A 21693-nucleotide genomic window follows, 5' to 3' on the forward strand; every position below is an offset into this window, starting at 1 on the left:
ACGATTGCACCAAGACAAATTCCTCGTATGTGTAAAAACCTACCTGGCAATAAATCTCCTTCTGATTCTGATTTGGTGAACGGATGATGGAGCCTCCTGTTTCTTGTTCTGTGGCGTTGTTACAATCAATTCAAATGGCTTTATTGACATGACGTAACACTGTACATATTGCCAAAGCAAGCGTTTGGAATTAATGATAATAATAATAGTAACAATAAAGGAAAACAATATTTACAATAAATTAATTATAATCTATACTGTTGGTAATACTGTAACTATGATTGACTCAATCACAATCGATCAATCTGAGTCAATTAGTAATTCATGACAATCAATCAATCAGTTTGTGTCAACTAAAAATGTAATTAAAACAGTAGTAAAGTAACTACAGTTGAAACAAGTAGTCTGTTGTCAATATATATATATAACAGTAATAACAAATGATTAAATACAATATATGATATTAAAATATATTAAAATTAAAATAGATAAAACTGTAAACGTGTGTGTGTGAGTGAGTGTGTGTGTACATATATAAAAAAACAATCAATTATTTAATACATTTACAGAGTTTCCACTAGTTGTCCTCAGTTAGTGACATGAAGAAACATATTTATATTTATTTATATATTTTATTTTTTATATTTTATATTTTTATATTTTTATTATTATTTTTAAACAGTTTCTGTGTCTGATAATAAATTAAAAAGTGTTTTTGTCTCACGCTTGAACATTTAGGCCCATGACGTCAGACTCGGTCTCTACCTGTCCTCTGTCACACACACGGGGAGCAGAGACGTCACCAGGTGGCGCCAGATCGCACCTGCGCTTTGCAGCCCGTGACGTAAAAGTGTCCGCGACGACTCCACAGAAAACAGAAACGTCAATTGTGGGAGACCGTGCGCGGTTGGGGAGAGAAGACAACATCATGGCGTCGGGAACGGGAGAGTCGTCCACCGGACACGATGCAGAGCTGGACGAGCTGTTGGACAGTAAGCGTTGCTGCACACAGCGGCTCTCTCTCCACACACACCCCGGGGATCGGGTGTCTAAAGCGGCTGCGGCTGGAGCACCGAGACCCCCCCTCCACACACACACACACACACACACACACTTAAATCTCGATATAAAGTAGCTTCAGTAATCGCTGACAGTGTTGTTGGGGGTGTGTGTGTGTGTGTGTGTGTGTGTGTGTGTGTGTGTGTGTGTGTGTGTGTGTGTGTGTGTGTGTGTGTGTGTGTGTGTGTGTCTCTTGCAGATGCCGTTTTTGGTTCAGTTAATGTTCTGTAAATGTGTGTTACTGTGAACCACTAATGCTGTATGAAGGTTGTCATTTACTGCTGTGGATTTATTGGCAGAGATGTGTTATAATGTTTGTGTAGATTAGTGTGTGTATTCACCTGGTAATAAGAGTTGTTGTGTGTTTGTAGTTTCTCCTCTGCACTTGGAAGTGGAGGATGTAGCTCCACCTTTTAGATGCCACTGACTCCTACACACTGGACCTTTTTAAAAAGGGACCCCTTTAAAGCTGACGAGCCCCGACTAAGTGACACATTTTATGGGTTATATTTATTTAATGTACAACTGATAATCTGTGAACCCGAGTAGTGAACATCTGCTCTTTGGTTGTCTTATATTTTCTTACACCCCTTAAAATCAAGAAGGCTTTGCGACTTGGAGTCCAATCCATTTGTATCACAGTAAAAGCTTTACAAGGGCAGGAGTTATGCAGGATTGTTGTATTAGACTGCATTAGTCTTAGCGAGGTGTACCTAAAGTTCATAAATCATCAGTATTTTACTTAATCTATTAATACTGAATCAAACCCAGAGCTGCAGTTCCATCTTAATTCATAATAATATAGTTAGAATCATTTTTTTATAGCTCTAAAAGAGCTTAAAACATCCAAGAAGATGCTTTACATAGTATTAATAGTGAGGAAATACAATATATATATATAAAGGGGTTTAATGTTGAACCTTTGGACACAGAATAATCGTTAGTATTAACTTTTTGTAGTCGTTTTATTCCTTTTCTGCGGCTAGGGTTTAAACTGAAGAATAAGTGGTTCAATTGTAACATTTGTGTTGTCTTTAAATGTCCACTGGTATTGCTCTCATCTTATTTCTTCCTTTCAGGTGCGTTGGATGACTTTGACAAGACGTCGGCTCCTCCTGCCCCTGAACCTGCAGCTGCTTCCTCCTCAGCCAACAGCGGGGCAGAGAAGGTCGGTTTCTTAACGTTGGTGCATTTACAGCAACCGCGTCTTTATTTTGTTACATATGCACACATGTAGCATGTAGCCTGTAACAGCCTCTTTTATTTAACTGTATATTGTCTCCTAACTGAATTACACCTGGTGGCTGCTTGTGTGTACATTTTGAATATGAATTTGGCTGCAACATCAGTTAATTTCAGTTTCCTAGGGGACAAGTGTCATTTGATTTATTTCAATATGTAGCTAACAGTTCTACAAATCTATAATATAATATATATATATATCTATAATATAGATATTACCTTCCTTCCAAGAACCTGTAAAGGGAAAGGTTTGCGTACTGCTGTCCTACGTTTTTGGGGTTTTGTCTTGAGTGTCTACCAGCAGTGAAAATGAGCACAGACTATACCAAGTTTACTTAAAGGGGGGGGAAAGTTTATTATTATTTCTGAAAGAACGTATTTGTGTCTGTTGTTTTTAGTCCCTGACCTTTCCTCTGTTTTCTTAGTTGTATAACTTGTTTACCTTTTGCTGCTGTTGTGTGTTTGAATCAACTGTTTGCCGGGTGTGTAAAAACTGCAAAGCTTGCAAAGCTCAGACCCCACCCCGAAGGTTCACTGCCCAACAAAGCATTCTTCCACAGTTGCACAGACTGTTTTTGGGGTAGTAACTATGGCCAAGCAACCAAAATTGGAACAAGAATTGTCTAGCAGACACTGTTCATTGCAGCCAATACAGTTTCAAGGTGTAGTAACAAAGAAGGCATATAGTACAAAAAGAAACGACACACTTTAAAAGCATCCACTAAAAAGCAGGCTTGATGCCATTTAGCGCTCACAGTCACAGCCCTCCACAAAGGTGTTTAGAAGCCTCTTTAAATGTTTTCTCTTTACTTGTGTAGCCACCTCTGCTCGAAGACTGCAAACTCTTTGAGACTCTCTTCGAGGGGGACATGGCTACCCAGGCTAAGGAGGAATGGGAGAAGGCCATGACTGAGCTGGCTCAGGAGGAGCCAGAATTACTGCAGCACTTCCAAAAACTGTCAGAGGCTGCAGGCAAAGTCGGTAAGGTCTACTAATTGGTATTATCTGTGGTTTTAATATGTTCCTCTGTTTTGTTCCTGTAGCCTAAATGTTATCTGTGTGTTCTGTATAGGCACTGACACCGCCTCCCAACAAGAATTCACCTCATGTCTTAAAGAAACCCTCCGGGGCCTGGCTAAAAATGCAGACAACCTGCAGGTGGGTAAAATTAGAATCGATCAGTCGACCGGGAACCTCGGTCAACTTTCTACTGTCCTGTACTTGCTAGACTCGTCTATGCTGAAAAGACAACCAAATTATTAAGATGGTTAAAAGATAAAAGTGAAAAGTATAGACGTAGATCATCTAGCTTCTGGTTAAAATGATATAACTTAAGATGTAACTATGTATATATGTTGCTTTTACTTTCTAACCATCTTCCAAATGTGGTAACACATAGCATGTTTAAGTACAGGAGAAAGCTGACTCGCCCAACTGTTATTGGAGCACAGATCAAAAAAAGGGGACAGGACTTAGGAAGGAGCAATGGTTATGAATGTGTTTACAGTCATGTGAACATAGAACAGTTTACTGACTATCTGTATTATTCTCCTACAGTCCACAGGACTAGCTGGAGACGACCTTGTCAAGGCTCTAGAAGGCCTGGGATTGGAAGAGGGCGGCGAAGGAGGCGGTGGTGGTGGCGATGATGGAAACATCCTGCCCATCATGCAGTCCATCATGCAGAACCTTCTCTCTAAGGAAGTGCTTTATCCGTCTCTCAAAGAGATCACTGCTAAGGTGTGCATCTGTTTTACTAGCAGTCTCTACGGTCTCCATGTCAGCTACCCAGTTTGATTATGAGAAATGTCACTCACCCTCACAGTACCCAGAATGGTTGGATGCCAACAAGCCGAGCCTCAGCCCGGAGGACTACCAGCGCTATGAACAGCAGGCCAAGATTATGGGAGAGATCTGTAAGCACTTTGAGAGGGAGGAACAGGGGGCAGAAGATAAAGACAGCACGTTCGAGAGCATCATGGACCTGATGCAAAAGGTAGAAACACTCTGCATTTGACTTGGTCATTGAATAATTGCGAATTAAATTAAGGAAAAGAAGTCAGAGTCTGTTTGTTGGTTTGTTACCTTGTGCTTCTTGAATGATTACTGCGCCCGATAAAGTGCTTACATAATGCAGATATCATAGCTTATAAACTGTTGTATTTCTATTGTTTAATGGGAATAATCTTGTTAAGAATAAAACTCCTCACAGATTATAATGTTTTTACTTACAGCTGCAAGACCTTGGCCAACCACCCAAAGAGCTAGCAGGTGATGCGGTAAGTTTTCCACTGCTCTCAGTTAACAAACAGCATGTGTGCAAAAATAATGAATAAAATAACCAGGCATACGTTTCTTTTTGCTAATCAAGTAAATGAAATACCTAATTTAACAAAAGTTTTTTATTATATTGGTACAAAATTCATCCAATATCAACTAGTCTTTGTCATATTTAACATATTGCTCTTGATAGCTTAATACACCCAGAGATACTATAGAGACAGCTACTACTGTATAAACAATATGGAAAAATCTCTGGTGACAATAGTAGTTTCTCAACATATAGCGTCATGTCACCCAACCGCAGCTTATTAATGACGGTGTTCTTCCTCTTCTTCCCATCCAGCCTCCAGGCTTTAACTTTGACATGGAGTCCCTCAACCTCCCAGGAGGCCCCGGTGCCGGGGCGGCAGAGCAGTGCTCCATCATGTGATAAAGTAGCGGTGCGGTCCATCAGCAGCACTGCAGCCAGAGGGGTCTCTCTCTCTCTCTCTCTCTCTCTCTCTGTGTGTGTGTGCATCAGCGACAGGCAGGGAGTGAAGGAGTGTGAAGCAAAGGTCAGACAGGAGTGGGACCGGACCGCCAACACTGTTCTCCGTCAGGTAGAAGGTGTGTGTGTGTGGATGCAGAAACAACAGGAGGCACGAAAAACCAACAGAAACCACACATGTAGAGACACTCTCTTCTGTCTAAAATCACCGAACGCACGACTGAGAACATTTGAACATCTCTGCATTGCTTCGTCAGCGGTTACCATAGCTCCTTCATGGTTTAGTTTTATCAGCATTCCTTTAAAAAAGAAAATATCACTGCCGTTCTCCATGTTGTTTTCACAACGCTGTTTAGCCTCATGGTAAAATCTATCAAACCACTTAACGGGTATAAACAGTGCCTTTTTGCAAAAATTACTTTTTAAGTTATTATTTTAGACCTTCTCACAAGGCAAAGATTTTGTCATTCAGCTAAGCACTTACGGTTATACTTTTAAAAATGGTGTGAATTTGCAATATCATCCCCGGTTTGCACCAAGTTAGTGATAATTATTTGGTACTTTATTAACACACACGTCTCTGTCTGTACAGGCTGTGCAGGATTTACATTAACGAGAATTAACTGCCTATTAACGTAAGGAAACTGGAAGAAAGAAAAAAAAAATGAGTATACATTTGTTAATTATTTAAAGAATTAAAAAGACTAGAGGATTGATTGAACACTTCTCATAAAGTGAAGTTCCCAGCACCTACTGTAATTCAGCCAGCTAATTTAAAACGACTAATTCCCCCGAGTGTTGCCCCCCCTACTTTCCCAGGTGTTTATTTTAAGTGATTGAGATGTTGATTCCCGGATGCCTTTGCTGTGGTTACAGTGATCATTATAGTGTAGAGTTACTGTGCAAAGTGCTTCCCCTTGTGATTCCCAGTGTTTTGTAATGTGCAGAGTGATGCTTTCTTTTGGTACGGGGAGTCCCTTTGCTAGGAAAGAAAAACACTTTCGCGAGTGAAAACATGTACGTATATCCTGTACCCGCCATTAAAAAGTACATTATGTTCTCTCCGGAATAAGGTGAAGGGAAGAGTGCTAAACATCACATGTTTAAGCGAGAGACAAAACATGTCTATAAATCATGTAGATGCACTGTAGAGTGAGACGTCAACAGCCTGATGTTGGCACATTTTGGCTGCGGTTGGTGGGTTTGTTTACTCCAGCGGATACTGTTCGCCCGCTGCTATTGCCAGCTGACAAATTTTACCGCTGTGACCACGGAGAGAGGTCTAGAAGTCACACGACCATCAGCTCATCAATAACTGTATAATAAAGGGGTGCTGTGAAAGGATTCAGTCAGCCGTGCACTGAAAAGAGATCAGATTTACTTCAAACGCAGCTGAGGGGAGGCTGCCGTAGAGGCCCATTGAGGCCTGTGGTTTTCATCCAGATGGGGAGGGGTTGGGTTCAATCTATTCAACTCTCAGGGCCGACGTAAAAATGCCCAGAGCACCGTTTAAAAAAAAAAAAATGCAACCAGTGATTTGACACTATTGTTTTGTTTTTGTAAATATATGAAATAAAATAATGATATAATGCATTTTTTGTTGTTGTGGATTATTAACCCTCATTGCTTTAGTGCTAATGACTGATATAATATTAGGTATATATGCTTTTTTGAGATACTTGTGCTTGAGTATTTTATATTTTATGCTATCTTATATAATTATTAGTCAACTATAGCAACTACTTACATTGCAGATTAAAGATTTTACATTTAAAAACTATGGTCAGTTTAGAAAATATGATGCTTTTGCTCTAGATTAAACTATCCCATAGTATATAAAGTGTCATGCTTATTTTTAGAAATAAGAAATAACGTTTCTGTAAGAGCAGAATATAAAACTGGAAAAACATCAAAGAGAACATAAGAACATAAAAGCATCGAGACTAAAACATAAAACATCTGAAGTGCATGTGTGCATCAAACCAGAGCGCAGTGAAAGCAATGTATGTTCAGAATAAATTTATAAATCAGAGTAAAAGTATAAAACATGATATATATATATATATATATACAGTATTTATACACATATTAGAAAGTTGCAATACAAATGATGCAAGGTGACAAGGTTTATATATGAGTATATGTGTAGTTAAAATTTGGTGCGTTATAAAATGGTTCTAACGCAGTAAAGCATGAATTTGACTTTATTTGAGGTCAATCTGTTGTGTAAGTTCTAATTTTGATACTTAAAGCAGGCTATTATTTTAGTTTACTGTACTGAGAGGATCTAAATACTATACTTAGGAAATCTTAACTGAAGCTCCATTTACTACCTTTTTTTTAAGCTTTCAGTTTTTCATTTTTTGCCTTTTGTTTGTGTTAAGTTTGTTCACCTTTTCAGTTCAGTTCAGATTGATGAAGAGATCCAGAAGAAACTAGGTAAGTGGACCTTGAGTTAAGATTTTTTATGTTTTATTTTGTCTCTGTGTCTGTATCAAGCTGCTCTTTCCAAGGCCAGCGATGAGCTTTCATGCTCAACATCTGAATACTTTCCCCTCTGGTAGTAACAGAGTAGGAACAGCTACAGGAAACAGCAGTTGGAGGCAAAATCCCATCACAAGGTGCAACGAGTAGCTGCTGTGGAGCTTTCAGTCTTAACAACACATAATCTACTCCCCAACCTGGGATCGGGACCCCCACTAGGGGTCGCCAAAGCTTCACAGGGGGTCGTGAAGCTGTAGGATTTAGGTTCACTCCTGTGAAGAAAAGTGAATGTAAAGTAAAGTAATTGTCTATAAGAACAATGAATCTGTCAAAAAAAGATGCAAAATAAGTCTGTGTGATTTTTAGAAATTATTACAAAAACTAAATACAGACTGTTGCGATATTCTGTGATTTATACTCTATATATTTACCTGTATGATTATTAACTAGAATAGAAATATGTTTTCTGGTGCTTACATTAATTATGCTTACACTGATAAAGGGCTGTTAAGGGAATACTAATAACAGAAATAAAGTAATAAATATTAGATGTTTGTATGATGTGTTATAGAATTGTAACTTACTAATGAATATGAATAGCAGGCACAGTATAAGGGAGAAGAGTGTGGGTAGTTGCAGATATAACATGACATCCTTTGGGAGAGATAGTGGTAAACACGACCTCCGAGGTCAGTGTCAGGAGCTCGTAAAAACAATGATAGAACACAGGACGGACTCCTTCCAGTCGTGAAAGACAACTCAGGTTGTGGCGACCCCATCAACACCATCCGTGGAGACAAGATACCAAGAGGACGAGGGGTGGAGGTTCTACCATCTTGTGCTATGTGTGTTATCTGCAGAAATATAAGAACTGATGTTAGGAACAGGAGGTTGCTCAGACTTCATGAACTGGCAGACCTTGTGCATGTCAGGTTAACCGTAGTTGAACCCAGAGCTCTGTTACTTTTGTACAATATACTGGTGTTAAGAATAAAGCTGATTATTGAGTAAACTAAATCCTTCTCCTATCGCTTCATTAAAAGAACATGCGAGGAATGAGTTTTTTGAAATGCAGAGATTCCTCAACAAGACAGAAAACTGTATAGAAAGTTCACCGAACAGGAAATAATCTGCTCCTTCTACACAAATATTGGCTGTTATTGAATTCACTATTATTATCACTCAGTTACAGTTTTTTAATATAATATGAAATAATCTTAAAATATGTAGTCAGTGATTGTCTATTTACTAAATGATAGAAAAAAAAGGTCTCAAAGACAGCCTCAAAGAGCTAATAGCAATAATAATAATAACAATAGCCAAGTGTAAGGGGAAAAGAAAACACTGAATTTATTTTAAAAAAAAATTAGAAGCATATTAAGGATGTATGATTGTCAGAATAAATAAACAAAATTTGTCAGAATTGTTTTAAAAGATAATTATGTTATGATTATGATAATGTTCACTATTTGGGTTCATTGTACAGTTTATTATTATTATTATTATTATTATTATTATTATTATTATTATTATTATTATTATTATGCATTTAATATAATATTAAAATTCCCATTAAATATGTAACTTAGTCAGGGGGTCGCCAGTTTACTCAATAATAGAAAAACGGTCCCTTAATAAGAGAAAATGTTAATTATATAATCTTTATATAAATTAAAGATAATGTTATTAAAGGCTCCTTTATTTACAAAGTCCAGCACAGAAATACACTATCATAGATCAGTACTGCGAGCACAGTTCGCGCTCTACAGTCAGCCCTCTGCGTCAGTCCCGCTCTATGCGTCGTATCTCTAGCCGCCGTCGCCGTGGAGCTTTTTACGTCAACCGTCAACTTTATTGTTCCCAACCGGAAGACAAAACGAGCTACGTGTCAGGGGGAAAGAAAAGGAGACTCAGCTAAAGACGAGCTCACCTGTCCGCGCTATCTGAGGTGCTCTCACCCGTCGTGGGGAACTTGTCCTGTATCACGGCATCACAATAAGTACCCGAGCTACTGTCCGGCGACGATGTTGACAAAATTTGAGACGAAGTCGGCCCGTGTGAAAGGTGAGAGAGAGAGAGAGAGCTAGCTGCGGTTAGCATGGGAGCTAACGTTACACCCTCCCTCCGGGTTCAGTTATTTATCATCTTAAAGTGTGAATGAATGAATCTGTGTCACGTATTGTGTTTAAGTGATGTTGAACACCCCCTGTTTGTACCTTTTTTTTTTTTTAGCTCTCTAACCAGCGGAACAAACTGCACTGTTGAACTTGCCCCATCAGAAATGGTTGCCTCGTTGCTAATGTGTAAAACAAAAAAAGCTGACTTCTCATCGGCGGACATTATCTTCTGTTTCAGGCCTGAGTTTCCATCCCAAGAGGCCGTGGGTGCTTGCAAGTTTGCACAACGGAGTCATCCAGCTGTGGGACTATCGGATGTGCACGCTGATCGATAAGTTTGATGAGCATGACGGTGAGGCAGTGATCTGGCCGGTGTAAACATGTTGTTATTGGTGTTATTCCTCCCCTATTGATGACTGATCCGTCACTGATGTGTCTCGATCAACAGGCCCCGTCAGAGGTATTGATTTCCACAAGCAGCAGCCTCTGTTTGTGTCTGGTGGAGATGACTACAAAATCAAGGTGAGGGTCATTTTGCCTCGTAGAAGTGTCGAAAGTTCAAGTGTTTACATTATATGGTGCTGGTTTGTGGATTTAAACATCTATTGTATGAGATTACATCTATACGTGTATATAAATATATATATATATGTGTAGTAAATATTCCTATTTTGTATTATCAGGTGTGGAACTATAAGCTGAGACGCTGCCTCTTCACTCTCCTTGGACACCTCGACTACATCAGAACCACCTTCTTCCACCATGTGAGTTGTTAAAATCGCTATTTTAATCTCTGGTTTCAAGGTTCAGAGTGACAAGGACTTGGTGTCTTGTCGTCCGTATAAAAACGTGAATCTGAAACGAATGAATGTATATAGTATAATAATTTCCCTTTCTGTAGGATTACCCGTGGATTCTGAGCGCCTCAGATGATCAAACTATTCGCATCTGGAACTGGCAGTCCAGAACTTGTGTCTGGTAAAACATGCTGTATTTTTTTTATTTTATTTTTCAACCAAAACACACGAGTTTAAAAAAGTTAGTTATAGTTATACAAAGTAATTTAGCATTGAGGATTTACTTAGATTTGTTGTCATGCAACCACCGCAAACCACTGCTTAACAGAATCTCAGGGTCAGCATGATCATTATTGTCCTGATGGAAAATATTAAGAGGATCTGTGACCTAAAATATCTGACTATGTCCCTCCTTTTCCTCTTCATCCTCAGTGTGCTGACCGGCCATAACCACTATGTGATGTGCGCCCAGTTCCACCCATCTGAGGACCTGGTGGTGTCCGCCAGTCTGGACCAGACCGTGCGAGTGTGGGATATTTCCGGTGAGGGCCTGGGGGATGGCAGACCAGAGGACAGTGGGCTGGGTTGAGGAAAGGGTGGGAGGGCAGTGTGGTATTAAGGATGAGGAAGAAGCAGGAAGCGGATCAAGAATCAAGTCCTGCACAGCCTCTTCTTCCTCTCCTACTTGTAGAGGACAAATCTCTGTGGGCTGTTTGCAGAAACACCTCTCATTTCAGGAAAGACTGACAGGGAATAGATGTATTGTCAGAACACATTTATAGTGCGGTATTTGTTATTAAATACAGCACTATACAAACGTGTGCTGAATGAAGTAAATGAAGATCATAGAGATGTAGGATGTAGAGTCAAATAGGAAACGAGAGAGGTGTTTCTGTGCCTCTGCATGCTCTTAAAATCTTTGTTGTCGGTGTTTCTTGCTTCTTGTTTCTTGTCTTCCCACTAACTGGCTCACACCTACTGTCACTTTCTAACATGTGAACATGCTTAAGATTGCTCTGGAACTGTTTCTCCTGTCTGTTTTTCCTTTATTTGCTTTCACATTTTCCAGCGTTGAGCATGATTGCATTTATACGTACAGTTTTAATGAGCTCTTAGGTCATACGGCGTCATAGCAGGGCGTAGACTTTTGAACCCTTGTTACATGCACGGCCTCCACATTTAGCCTGACTGCACTCATACTGTCATTATAGGAAGTCCATACTGCTTCCCATACTGCTATCTTACCATATTCTTGATTTATAATGCATCAAGAAATGCATCCATAACTACTAACATGTTTGAAAGTGTATCTTTTACAAACTTTCACTTCCTCAGTACTAATTTTAAGATGTTTTTATTCTCCCCCCGGCATGATATTTACACGGCTGGCTCTACTACTCAAAATTTAACATGAAACATACAACGTGTGTTTATATTGCTATATTTATATTCTATTACCATCTTCATTCCTAACCCAAAACTGTGACATGTCAGATGCTGTTAACTCTGCATGTGACTCAAACAGCTGTGCAGAAACATGTATGAGCCGCCTCATTTTCCTGACATCCAATGCCCCATCAGAGCACACCTTTACAACGCCAAGCACCACCCACCCCATCCCCATCAGCCAAGTCCACACGCACCCTGCGTCCTCCTTATCCCATGCTCTCCCTGGAAACATCCACACATGCACATGGGTTCCTAGTGCCATTTCTCCCCCCCCTGTATCATCTCTTCATGCTGTTGAACTATCTGTTCACCACATTGTTCTAACGGGCAGAAATTATGAACGCGAGCTGTGTTTTCTCAATCATTTATTTTTTCCTGATCTCATTTGAGTCTGGGAGGTAATCACTGTCTTCCACTGCTGTCCAATCAAATCATGAGTAATGGTGATTTTCATCTGTATGTGAGTGATTGATTAACCCAATCAACAGTGCTGTCACAGCCATGATTGTTTCCAGACTCAAGTCGGTGTGGAATGAGAGAGCAGAGGTTGTGTTGGTGTGTTTTTGACCTTGTGTGTGTTCAGTAGTCCAACAGTTCTCCCTCTCATTCCCTCTGTTGTCTCTCTTCTCCTGTGATATTACTTCATATTTAATTATTTTAACAAATTGTGTTTTGTTTTACATTTTTCCCCTTCCTCCTCCCCTGTACTGTGTTTGTGGCCTTGTGTAACATGAATATGGCTCCTTCCTTGCACGCGATGCCCTGAATGTTGGTTCCAGGTCTGAGGAAGAAGAACCTGTCTCCAGGCGCCGTGGAGACGGAGGTGCGCGGCATCTCTGGCGTTGACTTGTTCGGTGCCTCGGATGCTGTTGTCAAGCATGTCCTCGAGGTGAGCAGTGACCTTCACGTGTATGATTCAGTGCATTCGGTTTATTTTCTTGCTGTGTCTGATATGTCGTTGTTTGAGTGAGTCAGCCTTTTACTTTGATAGGTGAGCAACAGAAAATCGCCTGCTCATGATGTCTTTTCTCTGACTCTGTAACAATACCACTAATAGTGGTAAAATGAGGTAGACTTGGTTTGCAGTAGAAGACAAGGTATTCCTCTTGACATAATTATAAAAATGACAAACAACTCAGACAATAGACAAACATGATAAATGACAATGTGACTCACAAAGAGAGAACAATAATAAAACACTAGATAAATAAGGTAAAACAGCAGGTTAAACAAGTAGTCTGTGCCACGTTGCTACAACTTGTTAATTTGAATGATAGAAAGAAATTTTTATACCGCTTTGTTCTACGTCTTGGGACAATAAACCTCCAATCCAGAAGGAAGAAGCTGAAATTCACTGTGTAAGGGGCGGGAGTCGACAGGGAGTCGTTAGTGTCAATAGTAGTCGTGTCTGCTGAAAAACCAAAGAGAAACACGCTTAGCGTTCTGAAGAAATTTTCCAAATTGTCACTGACAGTTTCATCCTGTTCATGGAAAATACCAACTAAATTAGTTTTGGGGCTGAATCTCTCTCTATATTACGTCATTCTTGTGTGTATTTTTGAGTCCTGAGTTATTACTCCTCGAGGTCCAGAAATGTCCTACCCAAGGAAATAAAATGACCTCGCCTGGGTTGGGTTTAAACATTAATAACAGCGGTGTGTCATCCAGTGAAAGCAATGGAAAATGGGGACACAACCAGGCACAGTTACACTCAGAGAGGGCAGCCTGTGTCTTAATGTTCAGAAAGCCTTCACTCCTCGGCCTCAGTGCTGGCACAGCTGATGGATTTTCACTTGGGCTTGTGTAATGTGATTTATGTGTCTGTGTCCAGGGTCACGACCGGGGGGTCAACTGGGCTGCCTTCCACCCCAGCATGCCTCTCATAGTGTCTGGAGCCGATGACAGGCAGGTTAAGATCTGGAGAATGAATGGTAAGTGATTCAGAAGTCACTAACGTTCGTCAACAATCTGCTGCCCAGTGTCCATCATAACTGAGCCCGGTTGACATTTTCGGATTTCGTTTTTTGTCACTTACTATGTTAAAAAATAAAAGCCAAGGGTCTATTATCAATGTAAATGTTAACTGAAATTAGACTTTTCGCTCAGTATGGCCTGTCTCTTTCTCCCTTTTCCAACTTTCTTCTATATCTCTGTCTCCAGAATCGAAGGCATGGGAGCTGGATACGTGCCGCGGTCACTACAACAACGTGTCCTGTGCCGTCTTCCACCCGCGCCAGGAGCTCATCCTTTCCAACTCTGAGGACAAGAGCATCCGGGTGTGGGATATGTCCAAGAGGACCGGAGTGCAGACCTTCCGCAGGGACCATGATCGTTTCTGGGTGCTGGGGGCTCACCCAAACCTCAACCTGTTTGCTGCTGGTAGGTGGTGACACTGGTCTGCCTCTGTACACATTTAAAGGCAAAAGTTCAAAATATCCAGTTCATGAGTCTAGTGTTCGAGTTAGTGAAAGGTTCCTGATCATACTGCCTCAAAAACTCCAAAGTTGCTACAGTTAAAATGTGTGTGTTTCTGTCCTTTAGGTCATGACAGCGGCATGATTGTGTTCAAGCTGGAGCGCGAGCGTCCAGCATACGCCGTGCACGGCAACATGCTATACTACGTCAAGGACCGCTTCCTCCGTCAGCTGGACTTCAACAGCAGCAAGGACACCGCCGTCATGCAGCTCCGCAGGTAGGTCACTTCTTGCGGTTGTGCAGTGCAACCAAACCTCACCCTCATTCTAAGGATTTTGTTTAAGTAATTGAATACTAGCGTGTAACATGCTGTGTTATTTATATTATCTTGTCCTAGTGGGTCTAAGTTCCCAGTGTTCAGCATGTCTTACAACCCTGCCGAGAACGCTGTCCTGCTCTGCACTGTAAGTATCTCTTAATAAAAACACACCTAAATGACACTTAAGTTTATTGTTTTTCATATATTTTATGTAACGCTCTTTACATCCTGCAGAGGGCAACCAACCTGGAGAACAGCACCTATGACCTGTACTCTATTCCCAAAGAAAGTGACTCTCAGAACCCTGATGGTAAAGAAAAACCGTATCATTGCTTGTACTTTGTGACACTCTTTAAGTTGTTGATTGGATGCCAAGAGGAAGGATCCCTTTAAACATACTGTACATAGTGACTACAATAACAGAATCTGTGTTTTTCACAGCACCTGAAGGGAAGAGGTCCTCTGGTCTCACTGCAGTCTGGGTGGCCAGGAACAGATTTGCTGTCCTGGACCGCATGCACTCTGTAAGTCCATTTGCAGGTCTAGAAAGTAAAGAATTGTTTCAAGAAAGAAAGAGAGGATGAATTCATCTTGAAAAGTTGTAAAAATTCTCAGTTCAATTTGGAAATATCTGTGACAAAATGTTCTACCATCCATATTTTTATAGTAATTATTATGGAGAATAGTTGTGGTGTGTGATTTACAAAAATAGATACTAGTTTTGAAGAGGCAAAACAGTTTTTGTTATTAAAAATTAGCTAATTTTAGGGATTCAGTCAGTAAAAGTTAGAATTGATCAACCAAAGATTTAAGTCACTTAACTACTATTATATTTTAGGTATTCTTTTTTTATGTAGTTATAGTCAAAAAGTTCTAGTTTTAAAATGTCTTTCAATCTTTATATCGGCACTCTGCATCTTTGTCAATTGAAATGATAATTTCTCTGTCCTTCTGTAGCTGCTGATTAAGAACCTGAAGAATGAAATTGTGAAGAAAGTTCAGGTGCCGAGCTGCGAGGAAATCTTCTACGCCGGGACGGGCTCACTGCTGCTGCGCGATGCTGATGGCGTCACGCTGTTTGATGTGCAGCAGAAACGCTCTCTGGCCACTGTGAAGATCGGCAAGGTCAAGTACGTGGTGTGGAGTGCCGACACCAGCCACGTGGCTCTGCTGGCTAAACATGGTGGGTAGATAAGATTGAATATCTGCGAGTACAGACAAGGATACTTAACACAGAGTCACACCATCTTTATCTTTTGTCCTCGAAAACATGTTTGTGCTGCCAGGGCTCAGGCTTGGAAACATCACTGAGACTTATTTTGATTTCACCCATGCTTATCATCAATATTTTTTAGGGCGTAATGGTAATCCACTAACAAACCACACAATCTTACCACAGTAGAGAAAAATGGACATGCACACATTTAATTTTTCTGCATCAAAGTGAGCACCATTAAGCGGTTTATAAAAGGCTTTAATACAGCTAAATTAATTTGACTTGAAATGTATACTGGTTCAAACAAGACCATTAATGCCAGTATTTTGTTGAACACCAGTGGTTTAAACCTGACATTTATCTCTTGTGAAAAGAACAACAAAAACACAGAGCCTAAATCTTTTTTTTTTGCTGCCTTTTTCATCCCTCAGCCATCATGATCTGCAACCGTAAGCTGGAGAGTCTGTGCAACATTCATGAGAACATCAGAGTGAAGAGTGGAGCCTGGGACGAGAGTGGAGTCTTCATCTACACCACCTCCAACCACATCAAATACGCCCTCACCTCTGGGTAGGAGTGCTTTTAAAAAAAACAGCGTTCGTGTCCGTTATCGGGCGGGTAAACTGCCTCCACTTTGTACAGCCTACAGCGGCAGATCAAAAACACTCACCTGTTAGTTTAACTCTTATCAGAAAGCGAGATGTGTGGAACAGAACAAGATTTTGCTGATATAGTGCTGTAATTACTGGCAGTGTAGATGAATGTGCCAGTCTTGTGTTGGGCACGTATTTTCCGCTCAGTTTCCCACTGACCTGATTTCAAATATAAAAGCACCTCTTACAGTGCAAAGTAACCAGCAGCACAGGATATGTAAATTCTTGTTGAACATGCTAGACAACAAGTTCACAAGAATGTTATACAGTATGTTTTCTTTAGAAGAAAAGTTTTAACTTTAAAAATAATATATATATTCTTTACACACATTTAATGTCAGATTTATATGAAAAACAAAGTTTTCTATTCACTGTTTCCCAAACAACGAAGCCTGCAACATCAGATTTAAATGTTTTCCAGTTAGAAAAGCAAAATGCCGTACACATCAACATCTAACATGCTACTTTCATTGTGTCTCCCTGTAGTGATCATGGCATCATCAGGACCCTGGACCTGCCCATCTATGTGACCCGTGTGAGAGGAAACAGTGTTTATTGCCTGGACAGGGAGTGCCGGCCGCGTGTCCTCACCATCGACCCCACAGAGTACCGCTTCAAGCTGGCCCTGGTCAACCGCAAATATGATGAGGTTAGCCCGTGGTGTTTTTGTGAATGAGTGATTGGGAGTATACTGTACCTGCTTCCGAACGTGGATCGGAAAGATATTGCATCTGTGATCTCAATTTCTTAATTTTCTTTGATTTTTCCAGGTGCTCCACATGGTGCGTAATGCCAAGCTGGTGGGTCAGTCCATTATTGCCTACCTGCAGAAGAAGGGCTACCCTGAGGTGGCTCTGCACTTTGTCAAAGATGAGAAGACGCGCTTTAGTCTGGCTCTAGAGTGTGGAAACATTGAGGTGAGCTGCTGCGGGATACAGCTGCTGCTGTAGTTTACTCTATAACAAGTTAAGCTCATCACACTCTGGTTTGGATTCTTGAATTTTTTATTTTTTTTTACTCACTTTCTCTATATTTCCAGGTGGCTCTGGAGGCCGCCAAGGCCCTGGATGAGCGCAGCTGCTGGGAGCGTTTGGGTGAAGCAGCACTGCTGCAGGGTCACCACCAGGTCGTGGAAATGTGCTACCAGAGGACCAAGAACTTTGACAAGCTCACCTTCCTCTACCTCATCACTGGCAACCTGGCTAAACTGCGCAAGATGATGAAGATCGGTGAGAGATCCTTTTTGTTAAAGGACTTTTTTTTACTGTACCAAAGATGTGATGATTTGGTTTGAGGTTTGAGTTAACCAATATCTGTGTATTCTCTGTTTGCAGCTGAGATCAGGAAGGACATGAGCGGTCACTACCAGGCAGCTCTCTACCTGGGCGATGTCAGTGAGAGGGTCCGCATCCTGAAGAACTGTGGACAGAGTGAGTTCAAGCATCAACCCCATCCCACACCTGTTACCTGCATTCATCAGCTCTGATGTCCACCTCACTGTTTAGCAATTACTGCCCTGCCCCTAAATGGCTGACACTGGAACAAAAAGCCATCACGTGTAACTGTTTGTGTGCCTGTTTCCAGAGTCTCTGGCTTACCTGACTGCAGCCACTCATGGGCTGGATGAAGAGGCTGAGGCGCTGAAGGAGACCTTTGACCCAGAAAAGGAGACGGTGCGTTGAGAAAACATTCTCTGTGCCCTCATACATGTAACATGGACAACCGTAACATGCAGTCTAAAGCAGAAGATGTGCACTCGATATGTTCTTTTCAGTGTAGCGCAGCATTTTTACCTGCTTTTTAAATGTGTTTTTACAATTCAGGTGCACCACAGACAATAAAATCACTCTAGTGTTAGTGGAAAAACAAATAAAATAGTGTTCTTGTGTCTTGTAGGTGCCAGAGGTTGATCCCAATGCCCAGCTGCTGCAACCTTCTCCACCCATCAACCCTCTGGACACTAACTGGCCTCTGCTCACTGTATCAAAGGGCTTCTTTGAGGGAGCCATTGCAGCGAAGGGTGAGTCATCAGATGCACACATACATACACTGTACACATGTAAATACAGTACATACACATTATTTTACAATAGCTATTATGCACAAATGAGTAAAAATAACATGGTGTTGTAGGGAAGGCAGGTCAGATGGCTGCCGACCAGGACATGGATGCCCCAGGAGGCGAGGGCTGGGGAGACGATGCTGAGCTACAGCTGGATGAAGGTAAATCCAGCGACTAAAGAATATTTTAAACCTGACTTTTCAGTGAGCAGATTGGGTCACGTTCATCTTTCTCTGTTTCTCAGATGGCTTCATGGAGGCCCAGGAAACATTTGGGGAGGAAGGAGCTGTGAAAGAGGAAGGAGGAGGCTGGGATGTGGAAGAAGACCTGGACCTTCCTCCAGAGCTGGTGAGAGGAGCTACATCAATATAAATCCAATCAATAAAATAGGATTAACATGTTAACAAGAATAGTGTTGATAGATGTTGAAAGCAATATTTAAGGTGTCAAACTCAGCTTTTGTTACCCCCAACCATCAGGACATACCGGCTGGTGGAGGTGGAGGAGCAGAGGACGGCTTCTTCGTCCCACCCACCAAGGGCATGAGTCCTACGCAGATGTGGTGCAACAACTCCCAGCTGCCAGTCGACCACATCCTGGCTGGCTCTTACGAAACTGCGATGAGAGTATGTACACTTTGATATGAATTTTAAAAAAATGTTTTGTTTGTTTTTTGTGTTGAAATGTTCATTCAAGCATTATAGTGGAATTCACTGTTCCCCCTTCCGTATCACAGTTGCTTCACGACCAGGTGGGAGTTGTGAGCTTCGAACCCTACAAGTCGCTGTTCATGCAGACGCTGTCCAGAGGCCGCACCTGTTACCTGGGGCTGCCTTCCCTTCCCTGCCTGCGCAGCCATCCCCAGAGGAACTGGAAGGTACAGCTGTTAGTTTTTTTGTCATCTAATAAGAATCACATCATGTTTTCTGTTTCTAATCACATTTATACAAATAATTATATAATTTTTTTTTAGGACTGTGGGGCAAAGCAAGGACTTCCTGCTGTGGGCCTGCGCCTCTCTGACCTCATCGCCCGCCTGCAGCAGTGCTACCAGCTGACCACGGCCGGGCGGTTTGAGGAAGCTGTAGAGCGCTTCAGGGCCATCCTGCTGTCTGTTCCTCTGCTGGTGGTTGACAACAAGCAGGAGATTGCAGAGGTGAGCACCAAAACGGCAATAAATTACAATCAGACTGCTCATTGTGCATATGACTTTCAAATAAAATAATATAGTTCACACACAGCTACAGACGTGTAAGGGTCACCTGTGTGATTGGGATCTGTGTTTGTTTGTTTCAGGCTCAGCAGCTGATCACAATTTGCAGAGAGTACATCGTGGGATTGACCATGGAGACCGAAAGGAAGAAGTTGCCTAAAGACACACTGGAAGAGCAGAAGAGGCTGTGTGAGGTAAATATCCGATCAAAGCTGTCGTTGTAGACTGACCGTCCTTATTCATACTTCTGTTTCATTCCTAAGCCTAATTTACTTACGTATGTTTTTTTTTTTTTTTCACCTTACAGATGGCTGCTTATTTCACCCACTGTAATCTCCAACCAGTCCACATGGTGCTGGTGTTGCGCACAGCTCTGAACCTCTTCTTCAAACTGCGCAACTTCAAGATGGCTGCAGGCTTTGCGCGACGCCTGCTCGAGCTGGGGCCAAATCCAAACGTCGCACAGCAGGTTGGTTCCCATTTAAAGTTTCCAGTTTTAAAACGGATGGTGACTATACTCTTGTCTCATCTCTTACCACGATGTGAAATATCTCCCTACCATTCAGACCCGCAAGATTTTGGCAGCCTGTGAGAAGACCCTGACAGATGCCCACCAGTTGAACTACGACCCCCACAATCCATTTGACCTGTGCGCCGCCTCCTTCGTCCCTCTGTACCGTGGACGCCCTGTTGAGAAGTGCCCTCTGTCTGGAGCCTGCTACTGCCCAACCTACAAAGGCCAGATCTGCAGGGTCACACAGGTAGGTCGGCACCAGGGGCAGCCATGTACAAATCCAGTCCACCCGAAAGGCTCTTTGCTTTTATATTGTACTTTTATAACGAGGAAACTTTTAAAATCTGAATAGCAGTGACAAATGCACAATTTAAAAAGCAAATGTTACTGATTTAATTCACTTAATATTTGTAGAATACCGACATTTATTCAAGTTGGATGGTGTTTGTGGATCAGTTCTGAAAACCATAATTTATTCACATATTTCCGACATGTTTGTAAATCTCGTCACTATTTATTAAAAAGGCAAAACCTAGAAAGAAGAAGAAGTAGTGGTTATATTCTTCATCGTTTCCCCTTTTAACCCTCCTTTTGACCTTATTGTCCAGGTGACGGAGATCGGGAAGGATGTGATCGGTCTGCGTGTGAGTCCACTTCAGTTCCGTTAAGAGGAGAAGAGGTGAAGATGACGAGACCAAGAGAAAGAGAACAATCTGTTCGGAGAAACACATCCACACTTACTCTGTAGAAATAATACAATTATTAACACGACAAATGAAAAGATCTATATGTTTGCTCACCGTGATGTTGAACCTCTTTAATCCTTTCTAACTATCTTTATTCCCCATACATCACCTATCCTGCAAAAAAAAAAAAGCTTTTTCTCGTCAGTGCTGCTGCGTCATCTTTGTGCTGTGGCTTTATTAGAGCTGTAAACCTGAAATGATGTCTCTTTTCTGACTTGTATGAGATGAATAATTCAAAGTTAGCAGCACTGCTCTGTGTATCTGGAGGAGGAGGAAGAGGAGGAGGAGGGAAGAAGGAAATAATAAAATGGCTGTTTATCAAAGGAAATCCAAGGTCTGGTGTGTCTTTTTGATGTGGTGTGTGTGGGCACTGCTATAGAAAGAGGATGGTTGTATAAAGTGGTTAAAGAATATCCAAAGTGCACTACAAGGTTGAGTCATCACGGGTGTAAATGGAGTTGAGTCACTCCTGGGTTGTGATTGCACTGGTCTTTTTTTTTTTTTTTAATTAAAAATAATAAAAGTGTTTAGGAGGAGATTTAAAAAAAAAAAAGTTAATTACATTTCCGTTTGTTTTACCGGACGTGAAGATAATTTAAAATAAAATATATAAAAACTTTAATGAGTCCCGTTGCAG

General features: G+C 41.3%; 2 protein-coding genes across 2 annotated transcripts; both read left to right on the forward strand.

Annotated features, from left to right (window-relative positions):
- Nucleotides 1-844: 844 nt before the first annotated feature.
- pex19 (peroxisomal biogenesis factor 19) lies at nucleotides 845-6664 on the forward strand. The gene is made up of 8 exons (XM_051403663.1): nucleotides 845-992; nucleotides 2139-2227; nucleotides 3120-3282; nucleotides 3374-3459; nucleotides 3859-4041; nucleotides 4127-4297; nucleotides 4536-4580; nucleotides 4928-6664. Exons 1-8 carry the CDS (start codon nucleotides 929-931, stop codon nucleotides 5012-5014), a joined length of 888 nt encoding a protein of 295 aa, XP_051259623.1. The 5' UTR covers nucleotides 845-928; the 3' UTR covers nucleotides 5015-6664.
- Nucleotides 6665-9424: 2760 nt separating this feature from the next.
- Nucleotides 9425-21384, forward strand: copa (COPI coat complex subunit alpha). The gene is made up of 30 exons (XM_051380105.1): nucleotides 9425-9619; nucleotides 9911-10024; nucleotides 10121-10194; nucleotides 10356-10436; nucleotides 10574-10650; nucleotides 10902-11011; nucleotides 12698-12807; nucleotides 13750-13849; nucleotides 14079-14297; nucleotides 14460-14610; nucleotides 14731-14797; nucleotides 14887-14962; nucleotides 15094-15176; nucleotides 15610-15835; nucleotides 16300-16438; nucleotides 17008-17170; nucleotides 17292-17438; nucleotides 17561-17750; nucleotides 17856-17951; nucleotides 18106-18194; nucleotides 18418-18541; nucleotides 18655-18744; nucleotides 18828-18931; nucleotides 19063-19209; nucleotides 19320-19460; nucleotides 19557-19739; nucleotides 19880-19990; nucleotides 20104-20265; nucleotides 20363-20557; nucleotides 20919-21384. The coding sequence occupies exons 1-30, from the start codon at nucleotides 9580-9582 to the stop codon at nucleotides 20976-20978; spliced, it is 3669 nt and encodes a 1222-aa protein (XP_051236065.1). The 5' UTR covers nucleotides 9425-9579; the 3' UTR covers nucleotides 20979-21384.
- The last annotated feature ends 309 nt before the right edge of the window (nucleotides 21385-21693 follow it).

The sequence above is a fragment of the Dicentrarchus labrax genome, unplaced genomic scaffold (genome assembly GCF_905237075.1).
Source record: "Dicentrarchus labrax unplaced genomic scaffold, dlabrax2021, whole genome shotgun sequence".
NCBI classification, from domain to species: domain Eukaryota; kingdom Metazoa; phylum Chordata; class Actinopteri; family Moronidae; genus Dicentrarchus; species Dicentrarchus labrax.